The following is a 19931-nucleotide window of genomic DNA, read 5'->3' as shown; positions in this document are numbered from 1 at the left end:
TCTATCGCTTACGAAAATCGAGTTCGACTTATCACGCACCATGAGAAACCACCATAAGAAAGGCGAATATTTCTAAAGACGTCTCCGAATGGACTAAGCGACATAATGGAGTATATTTTTAAAGAGAATTGCGTTTGAAACGTATTTGAGGAGTGTCCGTAAATCCTGGGGGATTGTTGATGGCTGAAATATATCTGATGGAGCGAGAGTATAATGAAAATGGACGATTTCTTTTCATTTTTATTTTTGAGTTATGAAGATCTACATTTTAAACATAATATTTTATTGTAAGTAAACTAAGTGTATCATTTTTGCGCTTAACTTCGTTCACGTGAATTAGGTAAGGGTTTTAAAAATCTCTTTCGACTTTCAAAAATATTTTCTTATACTTAGTGGTTGGTGTTTTACGTTATGGAAAGTACTTACATGCAAAATCTTTGTTCTAGATTAAGCGGTTTGAACTAAATATTTACATATTAACTAGGTACTGATGTCAGTAGATAATATGTGTATTATGTCAGGTCAGGCAATTAGTAGATTCAAAAAATTCTTTACAAACCATGGTCCAGAAGCCATTTTTTTATACTTGCAAAAGAAAAACCGATTGCTTTTTAGACTAAATTCCTCTATTTCTAGTAGAAAATTAAAATTATCGCTGATACTAAGCAAAACAACACCTTGATGCTAACAAGATGTAAAAAAAATAGTTATCCAATTGAAGCCATAAATATCCTAAGTAGATACCTATATGCAATTTCAAACATGTCCCTGTAGTATATCACAGTATTGAAACAATCGCAATTATTCTATTCACGAAACTACTCACATAACACCTAATTTGTACTTCAATTCTCAACTCTGTGTGCTCTTTAGAATTACTAGACCCGGCAGGACTTACTTAAATGTCTAAAAACCATGCCTCATAAATCTACGTAATAGTAAAATTGATTTAAATATAAAAAACTAACATAAATAAAACAAAATTAAATCATTTAACACGAATAAATTCTGATAAGAAGAAAAACCAAAATATTTACTTAAATAACCTATGACTGAAAATTCATATTTATATAAATGTACACCATTCAAGTGGGAATTGATGGTTATAAATAATTTTTGTTGTATATGAGTGTCCTTTCCAAGTCTAATCTTTTGATCTCTTGGCTGGTCCTATAAATAAATAAATAAAAATAAAAAAGCCTTTAATATCTTCTAATTTTACAATAATAACATAAATACTAGATGATTAAAATAAATAGTTAAATGTCTTAAATTTAGTAGATACGATGATATTTTTTATGAAGAACCCTTTTCAGGTAAAGGCCCCCTCCAGAGAAATCCATTTTGCTCTGTCCTTGGCCCGATAGCTTTAATTATATAATTTCAAAAACCGTCCTTTTTGCTAATTGAACTGTTTCACATCACACAGTAAGCGCAGTGTGGGACGCTGGACTGATGACCTGAAGAATGTGGCGGGGAGCGGGTGGATGAGGAAAGTGGAGGACCGTGTTTGGTGGTGCGCTCTAGGAAAGGCCTATGTACAGCGATGGACGCATGCAGTATAATGGAATGGAATGGAACATCACACATTAGTAAGATATGATTATGCCAGCTCTATACATTCCCAACACGTCGATCTTGTAAACGGTCCAAGCCCTCTCTCATCCTCACTCCCCGAGAGGAAGTCCAACCGTCATGACACCGCTATTCATCATCCTATACATCGTATACCTAGCCAGTTCCGTCACACACTCCAGTCTAGGCACCAAGACCAAAGCACCACATTGTGATGGGCATCAGGCGAATTTTAGCAAGAGTGCGGTTATGGGAACTTGGTATGTGGTTGCTTTGATACCAGGGATTGGACTCCCCAGGTTGAGGCACGTGGAGTGCTATAAAATGGACTTGAGTGAGACTGACGAGGTAAGTCATTAATTAAGTCAAATAGCCAGTTCCATCACGCACTGTAGTCTTGGCAACAAGACTAAACCACCATATTGCGATGGGCATCAGGGGAATTTTAGTAAGAATATGGTTATGGGAACTTGGTATGTGGTTGTCTTGATACCAGGGTAAGGGTTCCCCAAGTTGAGACCTGTTGCATGCTATAAAGTGGACTTGAGTAAAACTGACGAGGTAAGCCGAAATGAAGCTCACATTTCCACGCTTTGTTTAAGGCAACTTTCAGTAGAATTGGCGTCAAATCTGTGTTTTCTTCTTCTTTTTGCCCTTTATATCTCGCTAAGTGGGGTTGGCACAACGTGCCTTTTTCTTTCACTCATTTCTGCCATACGTCAACGCATTTTCCACCCCTTTTACACACATATCCTCATTCACGCAATCCATCCACCTTTTCTTTGGTCTTCCTCTCCTCTTTTTCCTGCTACACGTCAAATCTGTGTATATTTTTTCAATTTATAGACTAACTTTTGGCTGCAATCAGATCTGTTGGCAAGTGATGATGCAGCCTAAGATGGAGAACGTTTAACGTAAAATGGAGAACGAACGGAGATATAAGATTACTATTCGCTCTTGACTTGAATTGAAGGTCCTGTGCGAAGACCTTTAAAATTTTTTTTTTTTTGCTTTCAGGCAGGAGTGCGATGGCTTGTAAAAAGAAAAATTAAAAACCCGAGCGACGATTTTATAAGAAAACTGACGGGGACCATAATACGTCAACGTTTCCATTCCGAAAAGCCTTTTGATATTTGGTCAAAGGGTTATTATACCTCGAGGGGATGCTTCCGACAACTGTTGTCTTTGGAAACTAATAATACTAATGTTGGTGAGTACTAACTGAAAGAGTATGAAGTTACCCATTCTCATCTCATAATATTTAGTTAATAGTACATTAGTAATGTTATTATTGCGAACGTGTGTCCGTCTGTCTGTTCTATTCACCGCACATCCGTTTAACCGATTTTGACGTTTGGTAGGGTTTGCACCAGTTCGTAGTCGCTTACACTGGTGGGTGAAAACCTAGCTATTTCGCTGTTTGTACAGAGAGATTATAATGTCAATAACTGTTACGTAGATCAAAGATTTCAACATGTTAATCTTCAATGTTTTAGCTGATGGCGAATATTACGAAAACTACATGCAATTACACATTGTACACACAGACGACGTACGTGCTGGACCGTACCTAGTTCAGGTTCTTTGGGGGAGGCTGATCTCTGCTATTATTTACCGAAGAGCAACGGTAAGTATGTTATTTCTACTTTTTCGAAGGGACCCAACTGGGCCCTATTGTACCCTATGCGTCTTGTGAACCGTAATAGGCAGGCAGATAATTGAAATTTACACATACCTATTGTTTATATTTTTTATTGCCACTATAACAGCAAATAATAAAAATTTAAAACTGGCCACCAGGAGAATTTAGAATAATTTATTAACTAAACACTTAAATAACTTAATTACCGACTTTCGTTCATCGATAAGTGAAAACTTAATTTTATCGATAACGAGTTAAGCGAAAACGTTATTTTATCGAAGACTTTGAATAGAATAGAAGAGATTTTTATTCAAATAAACTTTTACAAGTGATTTTGAATCGTCAAATAATTTACCACTGGTTCGGAATGCCGTTTGTTTTCGTTTTCGTTGTTTTCGTTATCGCATTAAGAGGGCTCTCTCCGTCACTCGTTTCATACAATCGTAGTTCCAATTTCATTTGAATATTAAGCAATCAAAGTCCATGAAATTTTACAGACTTATTCTAGAAACTAATATCTATGTTCTAGAAACTAATATCTGTGACGGAGAGAGCCCTGTTAACTGCGTCAAACTTAGGTGAAATCTGATGCAAATATAATATGACTTACCGTAAAACAAGAACTGAACAAAAACCAACATAAACGGAGTTGGCTCCAAAAAAGTTTTCAAAAACATTGTTTCAAATTAGATTTTTTTAAGACGAACAACTTATAATATTTTTTTAATTTTAATTAATCTCTTCTTTCTAGGGGACTTCCCTAGAGCGCCTGGAACCAATCCACGAGTTTGTGTCCAAAATGCGAGGCCACCAGCAGCCACCCAGGATCTGTGACCTGCCACTAAAAGTGATACCACCACCGCCTTTCCAGCGACCTTAATTCTTTTACCGTGCATTTACATTTGTAACAGGTAGCTCTCGTCTTGCCCCTTTTTGTGAATTCGTAAATGCGTCTTATAACATTCATTTTTAATTCAGGGTAATAATTAGGTATGATTATTTAAATTATTTTGGTATTTGAAACTGTAAGTAATTTTTAATAACGGCACGGCATAACTTTGTAGTAGGATCTGAAATAGAAATATTGAATTGCTTTTGGTAATTTTGTATTTTTTTCTGTATATTTCTTAAATTATTGATCTTTATAACACCAAACTTATTTGGAACAGCAATTTCAATAGGTTGTCAGGGAAAACATTGCTGAAATAAAATGATTACGTTTTAAAGTAAGTTTTATTTCCATTACATTTCCTGGTAAAACATTAATATGCTTAGTTTAATCTTCTTTAAGTAATATGCTTACATTTGAATGTACGATATCGTTGCAAGAGTTATTGGATCATCAAACTAGCTAGCAAGTTAACAAAAGGGCTTTATGTGTAATTATTTTTATTTTCTTCACACAATTTGCATCTGTTTGATCCTTATAGGTTCTTGCACTTATATTTATTAGTAAAAATATTAGTTTATTTAACTATACCCAGGATACTGACTCGCTGGTCTAGTGGTTAGCATGTTCGACTTCAGATGACTGGGTCCTGGGTTCAGTCATTTGTATGTCGGCAAAAAAGCTAGGTCCTATCTATTGGATTTTCCTGTAATGAAATTCTCAGTACCTTCTAGCTTGGAGTTAGGAAGTTGGCGCTGTTTTACCCCCGAGCCTCGGAGCATGTAAGGCCGTCGTTCCTGAACCTGATCTTCCTCCGGTCGTGTCGGATTACTTCCCATCGGACTATGAGAGTGAGGGAATAGAGAGTGCTTCTGTGTTGGCGCACACGTGCACTACAATATCTCCCGCGCAGTTGGCTAATCTCTATGGAGAATGGCGCGCCATGCAAGGCTGAAATTCGGTCTGGAGGACATTACCCAGGATTAGAATCAATGACCGCTTACTATTAGTGCTATTACTACGGACTGAGAATTAGTTTCTTCATTTTCCATTGGTACTCACCCTACAACCTATAATTACACCTGACCGTACCATAAATATATGTACCTTTTAAATTTAAACTCCAATGTATCACAATATAAAATTCATTACAGTAGCTCATGTCCGAGCTAACAAACTGTTCCACCTCACGCCACCATAAGAAGGTGCTCTGGGAACCAATAAAACAATGAACAATATCGTAGACCAATAAATATGGCACGCCACAAGGTACGCTTGAAAGAAATATAAGCTTTATTTTATCTATCTAGGCGATAACGGCATATACCTGAAACAGTTTAACCACTATTTAAAAAACTGCACACGAGAATCTATGTCTAGAGTGCAGTTTTTTTTTAATTTATAGACTAGCGTTTGGCTGCAATCAAATCTGTTAGCAAGTGATGACGCAGCCTGTGGAGCGAATTTCCCCTGCCAGGAATCCGAGACTTTTTACTTGAAAGACCGAGTTATTCACCACTGCGCCAGGGAGGCCTTAAAACCATCACTTAAGTAGTTATGACGAAAAGTTGAATCTTGAATCCCCGTTTCTCTACCTTTCGAACTAAAGACTGGCCATCAAGTTATAATCAAAGGCTTATAATCAAAATGTTTGATGAGACTATCAAACATTTTTAGTTTGGAATGACTAATCCAGTGTGTAGAAATAGACATAGAGTTCGTTGCTTACAACCATGTAATTTCATTATTATATCCTAGATAGGCATAAATATAAATAGATATTAGGGAATGAATAGACAGACATTTAGCCTCAGGTGTCAGGCGCAGGGAGTGATTGATTTCCAACTGGACACGTCTAGCTGGGACACGATGGCATAAAATGTAAATTTATACAGGCTGATTCATTTATATTGAAAAAAAATAGTTGTAAAAATATTAGGGAATTTAATAGTCTATTTTATTTTTTACTAAATGATACCTGCGACTTCGTTCGCGTGGATTATAGGTTTTAAAAATTCCACTGGAACTTTGAGTTTCCGATCTCTGAGTCATTGTGACGTCAAGAAGTAACAACCACCCGGAAATCCAAACTTTTATTTTTATATAATTAGGACTATTAGGAACTAGGATTTTCAACTATCAAACTTTTAAACTAAGCTTAAGTAATTCTTATTTATGACACTCGAAATTGATTCTCTTTCTCAATCTGGCTTCTAAATGCCAAGGAAAAAAATCCTTTCATTGTGCAGAAAAGAAGTTTATTTTTAATCCCTACAATAAGTACCACATATTAACTATACATACAACTTTAACTACACATATAAATCTACTATGCTATTTGTAAAGTAAGAAAAAGTTTGTCACAAACAAAATTTTAACTATCATCATAATAAATAAATTTAATTTTTAATCTATTTGACAAATAATATAAAATAGAGCACGCTGTAGATTTGACAGGCGTGACGCGTGCTGAGTCGGCATCCTAGAGGGTGTTCCACTTGGCTCGTTTTATATCCATTGTTTATACGGGGTTTTGATGGAATACCCCTTTTATTGCTGCCTCGCTTTTGATAGATGTAGAATGCGGATGCAGGAGTCGTCGAGGTACGAGGAAAATATGATACGCGTCATTGCAGTTGAGACAGAAATCAAATGTTTTCTTTTGACAGAGATAGGTACCTATTTGTTTTTATAACTATACCTAGTTTTATAAGATTATAAATTTTTTTACAAGATAGATTTTCTTCTTGAAGGTATCTTTATAAATCTGTCTTTATAAATAACAAGATGGTATCTGCAACTTTTTCGCGTGGATTATGGTTTTAAAAAATCCCAAGGCAACTCTTTAATTTTTTGAAAGGAAAGGAAAGGAATAAACATTCAAAAATAGGCTTAAAGTCGCACTCTACATACATTTTACAGTGACAACATACAATTGCAAACAACGCGCAGCAAGTGAGCTTACCGCAATCTAGCCACTAGATGGTTGACGTCTCACTTACCACGTGCTTCAAGCGAGCAGCCCACGCGTCTACAGCGTGCGAGCCATTCGAGCAAGTTGTAACGTTTGCAGTAGAGGGATACCGTATTGTTAGTTGTCATCGAGTGGACAGCTAGCGGTCACTTCTATTTGAGTTGAAGCCGTGCGTGTTTTGTGTAGGAATGGCGTCGTGTAAATGAGCTACGACCTTTACGCTGTATTCACACGTGACATCCAATTTGCACGGTCAACCGACCGCTTTCTATCGCTCGCCCAAGTTTCCGGGCGATTTTTAATCAACCCTGTCGCCGATTGAGTTCAACTCATGCGATTAATTAGTCGCCGTAAGCGGGGGTGCCTTTGATTACTCTGATAATTGTTTTCTAACCTATGTACATGATACATGTCACCGAAAGAGTGCAAATAGAGGGGTCCCGATTTTGGTGAATACAGAATAATTAATTACATTTTTTTTCCATGATTTTCTGGTATTTTGGAAATAAAAATGTTTATACATGCCTGAGCTCATGGGAGTCATTTATTTAGTGAAAGTGTAAGGTAAAAAAATATTTCCCTTGGGTACGTGACCCAAGCCAAAGCTGTCCGTCCGGCTTACATTTGAGAAATTTTTGACAGAAAATCTCAAATAACTTTTTTTTACTCTGACTAGACTAAGCACTATTCGTGTGCGAAAGGAACCGAATGTATAGTAAAATGGGTTTACCTTTACACTAAAATGATTCATACCAATATTATGAATGCGAAAGTGTGTCTGTTTGTATGTTTGCTAGTTTTCACGGCCCATCCGTCCATCATCCCACCAATCACGGGCATCATCTAGGTACCTATTTGGTACAGAGATAGTTTGCATCCTGAAGAGGGATATAGGCTACTTTTATCCAGGAAATAAAAAAGTTCACAGAGAATTTTTATAAAATCGAAATTCACGCGGACGAAGTCGCAGGCAGCATTTAGTCACACAAATATTATAAAGGCAAAAGTTTTGTATGTGTGTGTGTGTGTGTATGTTTGTTGCTCCTTCACGCTAAAACTACTGGACGGATTGGGCTGAAATTTAGAATGGAGATAGATTATACTCTGGATTAGCACATAGGCTCCTTTTTATCCCGGAAAATCAAAGAGTTCCCACGGGATTTTTAAAAAACTACATTCACGCGAACGAAGTCGCGGGCATCATTTACTAAAAAATATGATTGTAAGTAATTACCAAAGCCATTCGAAACTGTTTTAAGCTGAACCTATTAAAAGCTGACCGAAATCTCCTAACCGCCCGAACTTTTAATAGCTTAACCAAATCTCATCCTATCCTTTGCCCCGTGACGAAATTACGTAAGTCTTTTAGCAGTAAAATCGCTCATAAAGACCATTTTATAATAGGATCGTAAAGCTGCCTTCAATTGGATAAGGGCGGTACCCCCCAGGGGCACTTTTTCTAATTTTACGATTTGCTTTCCTCTGTCGTTAGTTAGATATAAATGGTATTATTGGACACCTGTGTTTCAGTGGCGTGCAAAACGTTTAAAGCCAGGCTAAGCAGCAAGGTATGAGCTCATTTTCTGGGTAGGCAGTGCTTTTACACCTCTAGTAGATGATGCTCGCGATTTCGTTCGCGTGGATGTAGATTTTTAAAAATCCCGAGAGAACTCTTTAATTTTCCGGAATAAAAAGTAGCCTATGTGCTAATCCAGGATACAATCTATCTCGATTCTAAATTTCAGCCCAATATGGCTCAAAGATTTGTATGTGATTTTTAAGACCGCGTAACTTTGAAACCGAATATTTTAACAGAAATCTGGAAAACCACAGGCATAGATATTTGTTTGGTTAGACTTTGGTTGCTTAACTACCTACGTTTTTGTGGAACTACGTTTGTATGGAGCGAGTGACGGAGAGACCCCTCTTAAGAGTGACATGGGTTACTTTTTATCCCGGTAAATCCGCGCGGATGAAGTCGCGGGCAGCACCTAGTAGATTTGTCAATTCAATACTACTAGGTACATTATTATAACGTAAATGATGCTTGCGAAAATAAAATAAATAGTTAAAATAACATCTTTGTTGGAGCCAATTCAGGGCAACGCTGCAATGAAGGAGAATCGTTAAATTTAATGTACTCTAACCTGATGCTATAAAGCCAAGTTAATCTCAATACACCGATAGCGCTTATTACGAATAGTGATGTCCATAGTTACATTACCGTATCGATAAAATCGATAAGTATTTGTACCTACTTATTCAGTTCATAACTTCAAAACATATTCAGAACTGTGATATGTGTATTCAATTTGTAACAACGAAGGTGGAACCATAGGTCACATTTATAGATGACTTTATAGATACGTTTTTTAGTTATTTTGGGGCTATAATATGATGTAACAACAATATTAAAAGAAGTGAATTTAAAAACGGGGAGGCAAAATAAAACAAACCGTTTAGTTTGAGAACTTTTATTGACTGTAATCCTTCAAACTTAACTTAAATAATTACTTACTCCTGTTAAACAATTACAAGTCTGAACAGTACAGATAACAGCTTAGCATACTTTTGTAAGCTAGAAACAACTAATATCTATAAAAATATAATTACATTATTTAAGCTAACCGTTTAGGTCTGTGGAGGATTGCCTCTACCTACAAGGTTAGCTTAGCTTAATGTAGCAAGGTTATAATTGTAGGTACAACTTAGCCTAACTAATAACACCAACTAATGCCTTGACAATAGAATTATTAGATAGTTAAAAACTTTATCGAAATATTTGTGAAGTGTGGATTCCCCTCACTATCCGGAAATAAAAATCGTAAATGAAGCTATTCGAGCTCGGAGGCGGACTCTAAATGCGATTAACTACTTTTTGGGGACTACCGACGTTTACTGTCCTTTTATTTCAGGTGGAAATGTTATTTATTTATTCACTACGGACCTACGTGTTTAGGGTCAATGACTTTGTAAGTAACTATAAAACGAGATGCATGTTCAATTAAATTACTCTTACGTACCTACTATGCTACGAAAGTTCTACGGCACTACTACGCAGCCTCTACAGTGTAGCTTACAATGTTATTGTAGCACTAGAGAATGCCCGTGGCTTCGCCCGCTTGGGTTTTGCTTTTTTTAAACCCGTAAGAATTGTTCAATTTTCCGGGATATAAAGTAGCCTATATCCTTCCCCGGGATGTATCCCAAGTCTGTACCAAATTTCATTAACATCGGTTCAATGGTTGGTCCGTGAAAACGTAGCAGACAGACAGACAGACAGAAAGACAGACAGACACACTTTCGCATATATAACAGGAAATTAGTAAGGATAGTAAGGATTACACTTAGTAGGCTTTCTTGTGAACCTCAGAAGATATCGTTTTCAATGGGGTTTCGCGAAATTATCAGCAATTTTGGACGTATACTTCAACAAACTTTTTAGGTCCCTTTACCTGATTAAATTTAGTTCAGTAGTCCAATTAGAGCCTCGATAGCTCAACGGTTGAGGAGCGGACTGAATTCCGAAAGGTCGGCGGTTTAAACCTCACCCGTTGAACTATTGTCGTACCCACTCCTGGCACAAGCTTTACGCTTAATTGAAGGGAAAGGGGAGTATTAGTCATGATTACCATGGCTAATAGTCTATAAAAAAGATATTCATTGAAGTAGATTTCATGAATCGCAATTATATTTCTTAGTAAGTTTGAAGTTCAAAATATTATGATACGGCCGGTGTGATCGGCGTAGCTGAGGTTGAATCTCAACAAAACTAAATATAACCTTATAAAATCGTAGAAAGAGTTGTAACATACTTATTTCCCGAAACGAATCAAATTATGGTAAATTCGATCAGCCTTTATTTGTCCGCGCGGGCCACGAAATCGGTAATAAATTCAATAAGAAAAGGTGTAGGACGGAAATTGCAGAAAGATGGTTCTGACCAAGGGTTAATGGACAGGAGATAAGTTTGCTGACCGGTAAATATGTCTTTTTATATATGTAGGTATATTCAAGTTTTTTTAAGAGCAACTTATTGACAAATCCTCTAGAAATAACATTATTATGTTTCAATGAATTCCATAGTCTAAAATCTAGTATTTGTTTTATTTCATTTCATTTATTCATTTCATTACCTTGTTCATTACATATATTTAAAAATATGAACAATTATTCAATATTATGTATTTAGGGAAACATGTGCCATTCAATACAAAATAATATTATTATATATCAATAAAACTGCATAATGTAACACTGAAAATACCCGGAATCACCATTTTTAACCGACTTCGAAAAAAGGAAGAGGTTCTCAATTCGTCGCAATCTTTTTTTAATTTTTTTTATGTATGTTACCAGATTACTCTAAGACACCTGGACCGATTTGGATTTTTTTTTGTTTGTTTTTATACTTTGCAGGTGGTCCCATATAAATTTGGTGAAGATCTGATGAATATCTTCGGAGATGGAGAACAGAACTCCTCAATGGATAACAGTAAATTGCTCGCGATCAGTGTAATAAGTAAACAGTAGGGTTTTAACTGGGCATAGTATATTATAGTACAGTGGGATCACTAAAAAAATTTTATTTCCGAAAATTTTGGCCAATCCTATGCAATTGAATTGATTTACCTATAGCAGCGTTACATTGTAAAGTAAGTTACTTGAAATATATTGTATTTACTTTATTTAAGGGTATTTAGGAGTATTTGTACTACATTAGAAGTGGTAAGTTTAAAAAAGTCTGAGGTTTTTCTAAACGTAAGTCTGTACCCACCTTTCGATTACCTTTATACACCTGTTTGACTTTATCTAGAAAATTTTCTTCTGCTAGAAACTCAAAAGAGAAAGAGTAAAGATTATGAAACTATTTTTTTATTCACTTTCAACTCTATTTCTTTAAATCTCTATAAGTTAAAAAATTTAACTTTATTTCAAATCTAACGCTACAATTTATATAAATAAAAATATTTATTGCAAAGATACTATTCTCAATTGCATTTCCAATTACTCGAGTGACTTTCATTCAAATTAATTTTTTTCTGTAAAAATGATCAAAGCCAAAGAAGTGAGCACAGACAAGCTCGCCATCTCATTACCAACCTGAGGAGTGATCAGTCACAAAAGATTCCCTCGGGACTGGCTTGCGTATACCATGTAATTGTTTATGCGACGCATCAAACGATTGGAGGGTGACAAGGCCGAAAGAAAATATACGCTGTATTAAGAACCTCATTTTTCCTGAAGTCCGCTAAAATGGACTTACATGGCATGTCTTATGATAAACTAAGTAATGCCAACGGCTTCATCCGCGTGGAATATACTTTTCAGCACCTATTTTACACCCTCAGGGTAGAATTTTCAAAAATCCTTTCCTATCGGATATCTACGTCATAAAAGCTATCTGCATGGCAAATTTCAGCCCGATTTCAGAGTTCATCACGCAAATAAAAGCCATCAAGATCATATGGCATTTATTTTTAATCCATTGAAGGTTTTCTACGACAAAATATTTTGCTATCACTCTGTGAAGCAGCAATGAGAACCGATAATGTCAAATGAATTTGATATAGGTAGCTTATTATTTCACGTTTCATTTGTGTTACGTTGACAAAGTGCGGATTGGCAGACTTCATACTTTTGGGAGCATTATGGAGAACTTTCAGGCTTGCAGGTTTCCTCACGTTTTCTACAACTCTATTGATCTCATGGTCGCCCTATAATTTTCCCATTGATCACGTCATCAAAGTCAAGCCGCCCGGTAAAAGGCATCCGGCGGCGTCTGCTTCCGCTTGCATGCACCTTTAATGAAAGAAACAAACTCATTAATACCATACAATTCCTTCTATATCCATCCATACTAATATTGTAAATGCGAAAGTATGTTCGTCTGTCTGCTAGCTTTTCACGAACAAGTTTAACCGATTTTGATAAAAATTGGTACAGAAGGACCAGTTAGGACCAGTTACAGTATGGGGGACTTTGGAGGTCTGAATTTGGCCTTCTCTAGTAAATCGCTAATCTATCACAAAATAAGAATAATTATAGACCTTTTGAAATAGGAGCCTGAAAAAAATAGAACGCAAAAAGTTGTCATCAAAAATGAATTAAGTAAGATGAATTTCAGCCCCAAAGGAGGGTTAGCTTTAAATTAAAAAAAGTAAATTCCAATTGGGTATACCTAAGTAATTCCAGAAGCACCATCAAGATTTCCATAACCAACTGAACTAAGCCAAACTATTTTCCAAACAAGTCTGAGGGGCAACAAATTGCCTGGATTCGAACCCGTGTCCCATCTCATTGACTCCGTAGAATGGCTAATTGGCTGCATGCAACAATGCGAATATACGCCGTATTGATTACTCAGGCAATCGCGATCGAAATCAAAATTAATTCTGCTCGGTTACTGAAAAATGCTGTTAAATAATATTTCCTTATTTTTAGGGTACCTCAAAACGAGAAACGGAACCTTTACGGATCACTTTGTTGCCTGTCTGTCTATCTGTCTGTCAGACTATCACTCCGTTGTCCGTCTGTCGTGTCTGTCAAGAAAACCTATATAGGGTACTTCCCATTGATAGAATCATGAACAAGTAAGGGAAAAAATCCGGAAACCGTGAATTTGTGATCATCCAAATTATGTAGAATCTTCATTATAGTCAAAGCATAGTCCACATTTTAAAAGCCATCCCTTATTAACCATCAAACAATACAAATTACCTATAAAACGGAGCTTCAAAACTTAGAACCAGATGTGTCCATTTCATAACGGTATCTGTTTGCAAGAAAATCGTGTGTAAATTCGAGAAGCGCAAATGGTTATTATTGCTTATTGCATGCACCTGAGACTATGATAATCAACAATACTATTGAATTAAACAAGAATTTGTTGATATTTTACGTAGAGGTTGATAACCGTTCTAGATATGGATACGCTTGCCATATCCCGCACCGGATTAGCGCGGGGGATGTGCGGGTGTACGAGGCCCACCCCGATTGCCATGTCGACCTGACGTGAACCATAGGTACCTACTTATGGATACACTTCCCACACTTCATACGACCGCACTGATGTATTTATTACTACTACCGGACCATCGGCCTGTTCGCTCACAATTTGTGTGTGTGTCATCCGAGTAACACTAAAGTGGAATGTAGGTGGTATCGTATATCTCAAACTCCTTACTCTGAATTTTACATACATTTGATTTATTTTGGACGCTTATTTTTTTTTAAACTTTGATGTTTTATGATATACGCTGGCATTGTTATCATTATTTTTACACTCACGGATGCGGAAATGTGGAATACATCCATCCAAGGATTACCACGTGTAAGCTTGGCCCATATTAATTATCTATAAAACATAGTTGGCGCCACTCAAATCATAACATCATATTAGAAGGCGTCATTGATTGGCTGAAGTTGTTCAACATCTGATCGATAAACGTACTGTATATAAAATTCTTATAGTTTTTAGTTGATGAATTGTAGCATAATAAAGGATAATATTTGTAATCAATATATAAGATGAAAACATCTTTATTACTTAGATGATTTGTGAAACGAGCTTGATGATTTGTATATTAGTCACTAAGTTTATTCATTGTACAATTTGGATTGGCCGATAACGATAAGATAAAAAGGGGAGTGGCTAATAAACGTGGAGAGGTTACCTGTAAGAGTGGTTTTAAAACGACGACATTCAAAAATATACTAACGTAAGAGGAACAACATTTATTTGACACAAATGTAAAAGTTAATAAATTTAAATATGAAATAAAAGTGTAATAATTTATCATAAAGATTGTGTTTGTGATTTCGTCAGACCTTACCCAAAAGGTCAGAAGAGGGACATCAAGAAAATATAATATTTTCTTGTCACGCTCACGACTCAGAGAAACAAGTGGAAATATACAGAGGAACGAGAAAGAAGTGGAGGTCTAGTAGACCACAGACATTTTGGAGCACAAGGCCAATATTTGGGCCTCAATATATCAAAGTACCTAGTCATGGCATCAAAGGATTTCTGGATAAACGGGTAGGATCTTTCCATGATTTTATTTTTATTGATACCTATTAATGGTAATTTTTTTTTTTTTATTTGTGTGGGTTTTCGTTTTGTTTGTTCTACATTTAGTTATCATTTTGTTAGAAAGCTTTGCTCCGAGTTGGAATGGAAATTATATAACGTTATGATACCTAGAATTACCCACATGTTTATAATTCATCTTGTATATTGGTTATACAAATGCGATCGACCTTCAAATTGTGGTTTAAATAACATTGAGGTATTTAGAAGGCTTATTTTACAATGAAAAATGAAAAATGTTTATTTACAAAATACAGTCTTGTACAATTTTCCTGTGTCTGTGTGGTGGTACCCGCACTAGGTTATCCTGTATCGTGGGTACAATGGAATAGATAGTGAACATAGTGTTAAACAATATAAAAAGTGTGGTTTACTTAATGATGGGCGTTATTGTTACTTTTAAATAGTTTTCAGGATGTATCTACTATGTCCTGCCGGGGTTTTATTTCTCATTAAATGATTTCACAGGTGAATATCTCACGGAACGTGGTATTTCAATCTTCACACTTGTAATCGTGTGCCGAATTAGTTTGGTTAAGAGTTACGATAGGGATTTATTTTCACATAGTGGTTTTGTTTTACGGAAGGTAGGTTCTGGATTTAGGTTCAATCGTTTGCTGCACTCATTGTATAGATAGATGTTTTCCTTTTTCTAGCACACAGTGACGCGATATTATCACACAGCACTCATTGGGCATCTTGAATGTTGTTTTGTGAAATTATTATTTTTTGTAAACCGCTTTGGGATAAGGTAGAAAAAGTTACATGAAATAGCTTTTCGTTTTACGCCTGCCAGTGAAATAATCCGTCTCTACTTGTAATGGTTACTAAGTGATTGGGGATATAAAATGTTAATTGATAAAAATGAAGGTGATCCGTTGTAATAAAGTAATAGTGACCAGGGTTAATAAATTGAGCATTTTGAGAAATATAAATCCTAAAATGGGTGTAAAAGTAGGTTTATCTTATCTGGTTATTCTTTAACTAAATTTAAAATTATGGTAGGTAGGTAGTCAGATAGTTTTAAAATACGGGGTGCATAAATAAGTGTTTTTTTTTTTTTACAAAAGTGAGGAGAAATGTTTTCATTTATCTATTTTTACCACTTGAAACGCGTAATGTTTGAGTTTCAAACATAACTTTGCTGATAACAGCTCACCATGAACAACCCATGGCCGGCCCACTACTGAGCAACAAGTGTCTCCTCACAGAATGAGAAGGGTTTAGGCCGTAGTCTACCACGCTAGATAACAGCTAATTTACTTTTAATACTGGCACAATAATTTGAGTACTACGAGTAGCAGGTAGGTATAGTATATGGGCAGCGGGGTTTTTTTTTTTGTTTACCTGTATTCACGCAATTAACTGTGTACTGCCGCATTTAAATGCAATATGATTTTGTTTTTATTGGATTAACATCGCTTGGCGGGTTAAATTCCTGGCAAATGTTCTATTAAAATTAGAGTAAGTTTTTTTTTAATGGTAATATACCTACAGTACTGCCCTTAGGGCAGGGCGCGATTATAAGTACCTACTACCAAAATACTATTTTCTTTGTTGTACGAAAGAAATTTTAGGCAAATATCTTTGCACTACGCTCGCGTTTGTGGCATGACATTATCCCAGAAATATATTTAAAAAAATTTTCACGCTCGCTTGACTCGCTTCGCGATTGTTCAGTTTCGATATGCATTTAGTTAACGAAACTCTCAGGAAACCACGTTTGTTGTGCTCTCGAAATTGATCAGTCTGTTTGATAAAATCGAAATGCGGTGCCTTATAAATTTCGCTTAGGAGCGCCGGTAGTATCTCATGATAATATGAATAGTGATCATAATTTTTTTTTTAGGCTGATTAAGCATTGAAGGTTTTTCGGCTGGTCTGGCATTTCGCCTGATTTTATGTTTTTGCTTATTTAGCGCGTTCAGGAAAGCTTTGACAACGTTTTATAACATGAGTATATATATATTTTTTTTGTTTTAGTTACCGAAACAGAAAAAAAAAGCATTAAAGATGTGGGACCGAGGGATAAATCTAGTGTGATTTTTGGTTGGATTATGAAGTTGTAGTTAGGGTATTTAAAATAGAAAGATTTCAATTGTAGGAAATGATGTAAAACATGTTGAGGATAAGTTGTGTAATAAAGTCGATAATTCACTTGTTGGATGTCACGCGATCTCATTGCGAGGAGGAATCTTTTTCTTGTCTCTGTTTTTATAAATACGGTGTTCTGACGGGTTTTTTATTTACGTCTCGGATTATTGAATACTTTCGGTGTTTGATTGGACGGTTAGAGGTTGCAAAAGCAATCGCCCTCTAATTAAAACATTTATTTAGGCATTAGTTCAATTTGGATTAAATCTCGCGAAAAGCCACGGTGGCTGTCTCTCGCGCGTCTTGGAAAGACATTCCTAATGCCTGTTTTTCTGAGGGAGGGATGCATTATCAAGTGAGATGAGCTGCAATGTTTGCGGCTGACTATTTTGGAAAATTTGCAATCGTGGCAAGTGGAGTAAAGTTTGACTAAGCTATTTAATGAACAAAGTATATAATGGATTTGGTGAATGGTTATATTATATAACATTTTGATAAATGGATGAATTTGAAGAGTGTATGTATGTGGTTGATGCACATTTGTTTCATATTTTTACTTAAGTTATAAAGTATTACATTTGGTGAGTAGTTATTTATATTTGGTAGGGTAGGTTTGATAAACAGGTAGTTATCTTGATTAATAAGTGAGTTATCATTTTATAAATGCGTACTTTAATGTTTGATGAACTGGTATACTTGATAAATGTGCATATTTTCATACTTCAAAGACAAGTTGTACCTATTAGTTTCTTCAAGCTTTTAGTTGCTGATAATTATATTAACATTCTTTAGAGCGCATGTCCTATGGACGAAATCGTTTATACATACTTTCACTGTTTGAAATGTTACAATCATAAAGATATAGTTATGACTAGAGGGGGTCATAGCTTGTTGCCGCTCTTGTACATCCATGTGTCAACTAGGTATTGTTATCTCAGTATATTTCAGGGAACCTCCGTTCGGGTGAAAGCGATAGCTGTTGGATAAATGCTTGTTGGGTTATCAGAAGACCGTGTAGTCTTCGATGAGGTTACTTGTAAATATTATAGCGAAATAGTAAGTTTAAAAATAGAATGAGGCTAAACTAAAAAAATGAGACAAAGATAAAAATAATAACTTAAAGCATTGAAACAGCATAAAGTGAAATAGTAACTTACAAACTATACATACATATTTACGAATTATGTAGATAGATATAGTATTACTGGATTATGTATATCAAATAAGAATACTGTCAGCTCATGTTTTGTTTTCGGCGTGGTAATTTTACGCTTAAAACTCATAAGAGATATCATGAGGTTCGCTTTCTGTAAAAGTTATTAGCTTTAACAGTTAATTGATTTATTACATTATTTATTTATTATACACTCAACAAGTAAAAGTATTTTGTTTTGACAAAATCCAAAGAAGTACCTATTGGATTAATAAGGCAAGGTACGAAGCATTGGCTGGATTTTACAACATTTAAAGTTTCCTGTTCATTTTTATCATTGAGTTAATTTGAGGCGGAAGGATCCTCTGGAAAATTTTTAAGATTAAGTTATTAGTAAGAAAGTATATTTTGATTAGGTTAGTTTAAAATGTACAGCCGGTAATTTAAAAAAAATATATATATTTAATTTTACATAATAGGTGAAGCTGGTTGATGCACCAAAAATCGAATTATCATAGGAATTTAATTAAGCTAACATTTTTATTTATTATCAACTTCAAATATACAGTAGCAAACTGATTAGTTGGAATACATGCAGTGATTGGAATATTTAAGTTCCGATAGAAGAATCTATATCGTGGCTTGTTCCTTTATGGACAAGAATATTTTTTTTTGACTCGTGGGACCACTTACACAAAATATCAACGTTCGGTTTGGAGGTCTTCCATGGCTATTCCTACAGTTCCATGACGTATTGAAGAGGTTAACACTTTGTCGCTCATCACATCAACCAGCACGGCATTTGGGTATGATGGATGGATGTAGATAGGTACACATTTGATGGGGGGGGGGGGTTAGTGGTTTGTATCAATAGGAACCAGGGGTTGAATGAGGAAGGCTGAGGACAGTACGTGTGGTGCTTACTAGGAAAGGTTTATGTTCAACAGTGACCTTATGATGATGACGATGTAGATGACGATGATGATGATGATGGACGTACGAGGACGAATCTTTTACGAAACGAATAAAGGAAAATCGAACAGATGCGGGTCATTACGGTTAACATATAAAATAATGTATAAGGTACCTACTTTCTTCTAATCTTTATGATCGATCAGCTTGTGATAGAGATCTTGATGTCGTAGAGAATAGAGATGTATCGAACGGAATATTTATTTCATTTTTTTTCCTGCTATTATGTTGATATCGCTTTTCTCTATGAAAAGGAATTAATGATAAACTAATAGGTATCATTCGGCGGCGAGTCGCGACTGTGTCGTTCCCAGGGTCGAATTTGGTAGTTCTGCTTATGTTACTCGAAACGACAAAGTACGCCATATGGTGCATATTATGGCTAAAATAAAATATATAAGTATCATGTGAAATTATAAATCAAAGATTCTTTTTGCATGTAGATATTATATGGTTAAGAGGCACAAGTGACGCAACTACTGTACCCTGGCGTTTGTTTAACATTGTCCATTAGTACTTCAGAATGTGGATTTTGCTAGG

At 35.6% G+C, this 19931-nt stretch overlaps 1 protein-coding gene across 1 annotated transcript; it reads left to right on the top strand.

Annotated features, from left to right (window-relative positions):
- Positions 1-1639: 1639 nt before the first annotated feature.
- On the top strand, positions 1640-4443 carry LOC123876751. Its single transcript, XM_045923093.1, has 4 exons — positions 1640-1923; positions 2593-2785; positions 3072-3202; positions 3969-4443. Exons 1-4 carry the CDS (start codon positions 1696-1698, stop codon positions 4095-4097), a joined length of 681 nt encoding a protein of 226 aa, XP_045779049.1. The 5' UTR covers positions 1640-1695; the 3' UTR covers positions 4098-4443.
- The last annotated feature ends 15488 nt before the right edge of the window (positions 4444-19931 follow it).

This window comes from Maniola jurtina, chromosome 22 (genome assembly GCF_905333055.1).
Source record: "Maniola jurtina chromosome 22, ilManJurt1.1, whole genome shotgun sequence".
NCBI lineage: Eukaryota > Metazoa > Arthropoda > Insecta > Lepidoptera > Nymphalidae > Maniola > Maniola jurtina.
This window is presented reverse-complemented; position numbering and strand designations above follow the sequence as displayed.